Source organism: Acyrthosiphon pisum, chromosome X (genome assembly GCF_005508785.2).
Source record: "Acyrthosiphon pisum isolate AL4f chromosome X, pea_aphid_22Mar2018_4r6ur, whole genome shotgun sequence".
Classification (NCBI taxonomy): Eukaryota; Metazoa; Arthropoda; class Insecta; order Hemiptera; family Aphididae; genus Acyrthosiphon; species Acyrthosiphon pisum.
The window spans coordinates 54,111,591-54,116,474 of record NC_042493.1 but is presented as its reverse complement, the minus strand read 5'-3'; the positions used below and the strand labels follow the sequence as shown (position 1 = coordinate 54,116,474).

Below are 4,884 nucleotides of genomic sequence, written 5' to 3'. Positions count from 1 at the left end.
TTATGGATGTACGAATAATCACATAATGCGTTTTTAACTTTTTGCTACCCCAATTACGGACGAAATAATGGTTGTACGTATTGTAAGTACTATGGTAAGTGCTAGGTATAGTACGCACTTTGACCCATAGATCCTTTTCGAATCGTCGTACGCCAAAATATCAGGATCTCGTATTTTGTAATTATAAAATGAAAACTCAAAATTCAAAAATCACGTAACTACGTAATTTTTTAAATACAAAAAACACGAAAAATAATAACTCCCGAACCAAAAGTCGCATGAGCTAGATATCGGTACCCATCGATCTGAGACAAAGTCCTCTATAAGATACATATAAAGCACAACAACTAAGTGTCCTTGATAAAATACACCAAAACCGCAAATTTTGAACTTTCGAAGGCACAAAAAAATAAAAAAAACGGCTCCTACTATCTCCACACAAAATGCCGAATTTAATAACTGACCCCAAAAATACAAAAATGTCGCGTTTCAAAAACATCGTACACCAAATAAACGTTTTATAAAATACACCTAGGGGGAGGGGTTGAGAACCCACCACTACTAAAGTGCGTTTAAGAGGGGAGGGAAAACTTATAGTATGTTATATGCACCTGTTCATCCCCGTCCGTAAGCTGTTTACGAAATCGCCATTGAAAAAAAGATTTGCGGCTGCGAAATGACGGAAAACGCTTTTCAGTACCTATAGCACATGGGTGCTTGTACGCGACAGCACGAAAAACAGTACCCTGGGTTTGGTCGGTCGCCGATTACTATACCGCGGAAAGCTCTGTAGCTCCTAGACTTATTTCCATCTTATAGCAAATTTTCCTGGCTTTCCGAATATATAGGTTTAATGCGTCGCCACCTTCCGGAACATTGTCAAAAAAATTAAAAACGGCACATGGGTGCTTGAACGCACGGATCGTCGTACCGCGCGGCAGCACGAAAAACAGTACTACCTTGAGACAAGTGTATATTGGCAAGGTGAATTTCATGGCGCCATCTTGTGGGTAACGGCAAGAAACATGTTAGGCGCCTGGAATATAATAAAATGCAACCGTCCATACAACGTTTCTTATCACTAGTCGTTGGTGTATTAGTGCCCTAGCTTTGGTACCCCAACTTCACACCCGTTATTAATCTACCAATATTATTTTTTTTTTAATAAACGTATGCCTTATAGATTTTTTTCTATTTATGAAGTAGGTATACGAGCGTATACGTGCGTATTGACTATTGGCGTTATTCTTATAAAGTATACGCTAAATCACCAAGATGGTTTTAGGGTATACGTCGTATACCTGCGTATACCCTCCAAAACACCACTGCGAACGCGTTAACATATATATATATATATACATCCATATTATATTATGTATACTATTATGTATAATAAATACTAATTTATTATTATGTCTAATGTCTAAAACATGCACCACAGTAGCAGGACTCGTCATTTGAAAATCAAAAGTTGATAGTGATTTAAACAATAAATAAAAGGGCTATAAAATTAAAATATTATTCTGTTTTAGATAAGCATAAATTTAAAAGCTTAAAAAAAAAATCCAAAAAAGTTAATAGTTTTCAAAATAATTAGTGTACCTGCTTAAATGGATCACCATGTATATAATATGTAAATACACTTTACTTTACTTACCAAATAGTCTACGTAGTATACGTCGACAAAACCAATACAAATTGTTCTATACAAATTCAATATTTTTCGAGTTTCGACCTACAGTTATGAAATTCAAACAATTGTTACTAAATAATAAATTATATAATAATAAGTTATCTATGCAAATATAAATTACTTACTAAATCAATTGCGTGTTTGTATAAAATAAAATATTCAAATTTCAATCACACGTGGGTAATAAATTATAATAATATGATAACTAAGAAGTATATTAATATTATCTTACTATCGTAATATTACTGGTCACTGGTAACCAAGTTGTCAATTTGTTTACACTGATAATAATTGTTTTCATTTTTATATACGCGAGTCACACTCACACACACATATCTGTACATCGCTTGGGTTTTTAGTTTTTACCCAGATAAATGTTATCACTGCTCGCAGCCGCCTGGGGGCATCGAGGTATATAAACTATAGTTATATAAGTATAGTTTATATACCTCGATGCCTGGGGGCCAATTCTTGAAATCGTGATAAACTTTGTCGCATGCGATAAACATTTTATCGCATGAAAATAAATATTTGGTATTCTTGAAAAAAGGTATGACTGTAATCGAACGAAAAACATTCGACTATTTGTCGACTGGATAAAACTCGGTGACAAGACTATATCGCATGATAATTTATAAATATATGTCATACCAATAATCATTTAATAATTTTAATTTGATAACAATTAACGACTTAAATTTATATAATGTTGTATTGTGATTTGTGGTCCACATTAAATAAATAAATATCAATACAATTTTGCATAGGTACATTGCCAGCGTCGCGCGTCATCACATTTGTGGACTGTTTTGTTATTACTTGTTTTTTCCCATTTTCTTTAATTTTATAATTATAATGGCCAATTTTGAGGAAATGGCAATGTTGTTTGCTGTTAATAACGTCGAAGAACATCAAAATAATTTCAATAATGCGCATCATGAAAGACAAACACAAAATAAGGAAATGATTTCGGATCCATTTAAATTAACCGATCGGTTATTCATAAAAAACTTTCGACTCACTAAAGACGTTGTAAAAGATTTAATTATCCTATTAAGTCCCCATTTATCAAATTCTTTCCGTTCATCTGCGATTGATCTGAATACTAAAGTAAGACATAGCCATTGATAGGGAACGGATTTGAATGCAATTGCATTTTTTCTGAATGTCCAAAAACATTGCCAAACATTCCAAGCACAAAGTTAATTTCATACATCAATGAATTAAAAAATGTAACTTAAATCGTACTTTTAAGGTATTTTTCTTGTTTTTTAGAGTATTCAAATCCATAAGCGTGCGCAGAATTTCTGGCAGGGTAGTCATACATAAGTATACATAAGTACATAACGCATTAACACACACACACATATTATGTATATATAATATTCATATTCACATCTAAGTTACAAAAACTAATTTTGATGGGGTAACCTCATTTAACTACATTTACCATAGTGAAAAAGTATTTTATGATCGACTATCAATTATCATAATAATAATATTGAATATTGAAGGGGGCCAAAGGAGTTCGCAGAGTAGTCAAGTGCCTACCATGACTACCCCGTGCGTACGCTTATGTTCAAATCCATTGCCTAGTCATTATATTAATGAAATGGGAATTTTATTTAATTTTTTTGTATAGGTAATTTTTTATACTACCTACTATACTGTATATTAATCAATTATGGTTTACCTATTTTTAATTTTCATAGATTTTTGTAACTTTAAATTTTTTGGCTACGGGCTCTTACCAATCGCCTATTGGTAACAGTAGATTTATGGGTCTATCCCAACCTTCTGTATCCCGCTGTATCAGTGAAGTTGTGACTGCATTAAACCTGCCCGAAATATTTAATGCTTGGGTTAAGTTTCCAAAAAATATAAATGAACTCAATGATATCCGTAATGGGTAAGTTTTAAATTAAAAAAAAAATTTGTTTGGCATGTTTTTAAATTATATATCATTTAGTTTCTACAGGAATACTGGATTTCCTGGTGTTGTTGGGTGTATTGATTGTACACATGTGGCAATCACACCCCCTTCAACAAATTTAAATTTAAATGAAAATCAACATCCCGAATACATATATGTTAACCGTAAGGGATATCATTCAATCAATGTCCAATTGGTAATATGTTGTATTAGATTTAAATGTTAACTATTAAATTATCATCCAATTTTATTAAAATTTTGATTGGAAAATATAATTGTTTTTAATTATTTAAACATTTATAAATCATAAAATTTTTCTGTGATATCATAAACACAAATGTTTTAAAAAATTCATAATCAGATCTTATTATTAATGTATTTAAATTTCTAAAAACTGTTTGTACTTCAACTAGGATAATTTAAATTGATAGATAAATGTTATTTGTAAAACATAGGAATAAACTTGTGTTAGTGCTATATATTAATAATTTGAACTTTGAACTAGATTTGTGATTCAAATTTAAAAATATTGAATATCAACGCTTTATTCCCTGGCAGTACTCATGATACACATGTGTGGAATAACAGTAAAGTTTTACCAATTCTGCAAGAATTGCATAGACGCAATTACAATAATTTTTATTTATTAGGTAAATATTATGTCTATTGTCTAACAAGTCCCTTATTAATAAATTCAGTTTGGTATATCATTATTTATTTAAAAAATATTTTAAGGCGATTCTGGATACGCTTTGCGTCAATGGCTATTAACACCTATACCAGATCCTAGCACTGAAGCTGAAGAAAATTATAATAGATGACAAATGTCAACTAGAAGTATAATTGAACGCTGTAATGGAGTGCTAAAAATGCGATTTAGGTAGGATTTTTTTTCAACTTTTTTTTTTTTTGTAATGATATTTTAACAATAAACATTTATATATTTATTTTTAGGTGCTTATTAAGAGATAGGACACTGCATTATAAGCCCGAAAAAGCATCTTCCATTATAAATGCATGTGTAGTACTGCACAATATGTGTATCACAAATAATGTTCCTATGCCTGATGATCCTAATATTGAAGATCTTGATAATTTGGGTATGGTGGAAGATCAAGACATCTTGGCTGATTTTAACCGAAACATAGATTTAACACTGGGAAGACAACAGAGAAATAGAGTAATCAGATATTTATCACAAAGAAATGTTATATAACTAATTACATTATATGCATTATTAATAAAACAATTTTTTGTT

At 30.9% G+C, this 4,884-nt stretch overlaps 1 protein-coding gene across 2 annotated transcripts; it reads left to right on the top strand.

Moving 5' to 3' along the window:
- Positions 1-3,123: 3,123 nt before the first annotated feature.
- Positions 3,124-4,695, top strand: LOC100573534 (putative nuclease HARBI1). Of its 2 annotated transcripts, XM_029485640.1 has the most exons (5): positions 3,124-3,602; positions 3,663-3,822; positions 4,132-4,276; positions 4,362-4,506; positions 4,581-4,695. In XM_029485640.1, the coding sequence occupies exons 1-4, from the start codon at positions 3,472-3,474 to the stop codon at positions 4,445-4,447; spliced, it is 522 nt and encodes a 173-aa protein (XP_029341500.1). In that variant the 5' UTR covers positions 3,124-3,471; the 3' UTR covers positions 4,448-4,506; positions 4,581-4,695. The 2 variants fall into 2 exon arrangements, with proteins under 2 accessions (XP_029341500.1, XP_029341499.1); XM_029485639.1 differs by lacking the exon at positions 4,581-4,695 and having other exon boundaries at positions 4,132-4,437.
- The last annotated feature ends 189 nt before the right edge of the window (positions 4,696-4,884 follow it).

Bases quoted from the DNA above. Each gene is read 5' to 3' on its own strand.
- LOC100573534 (XM_029485639.1), top strand. From the start codon at position 3,472: ATGGGTCTATCCCAACCTTCTGTATCCCGCTGTATCAGTGAAGTTGTG. The intron at 3,603-3,662 runs GTAAGTTTTAAA...TATATCATTTAG, and splicing joins CTCAATGATATCCGTAATGG to TTTCTACAGGAATACTGGAT. The intron at 3,823-4,131 runs GTAATATGTTGT...ACTTTGAACTAG, and splicing joins ATTCAATCAATGTCCAATTG to ATTTGTGATTCAAATTTAAA.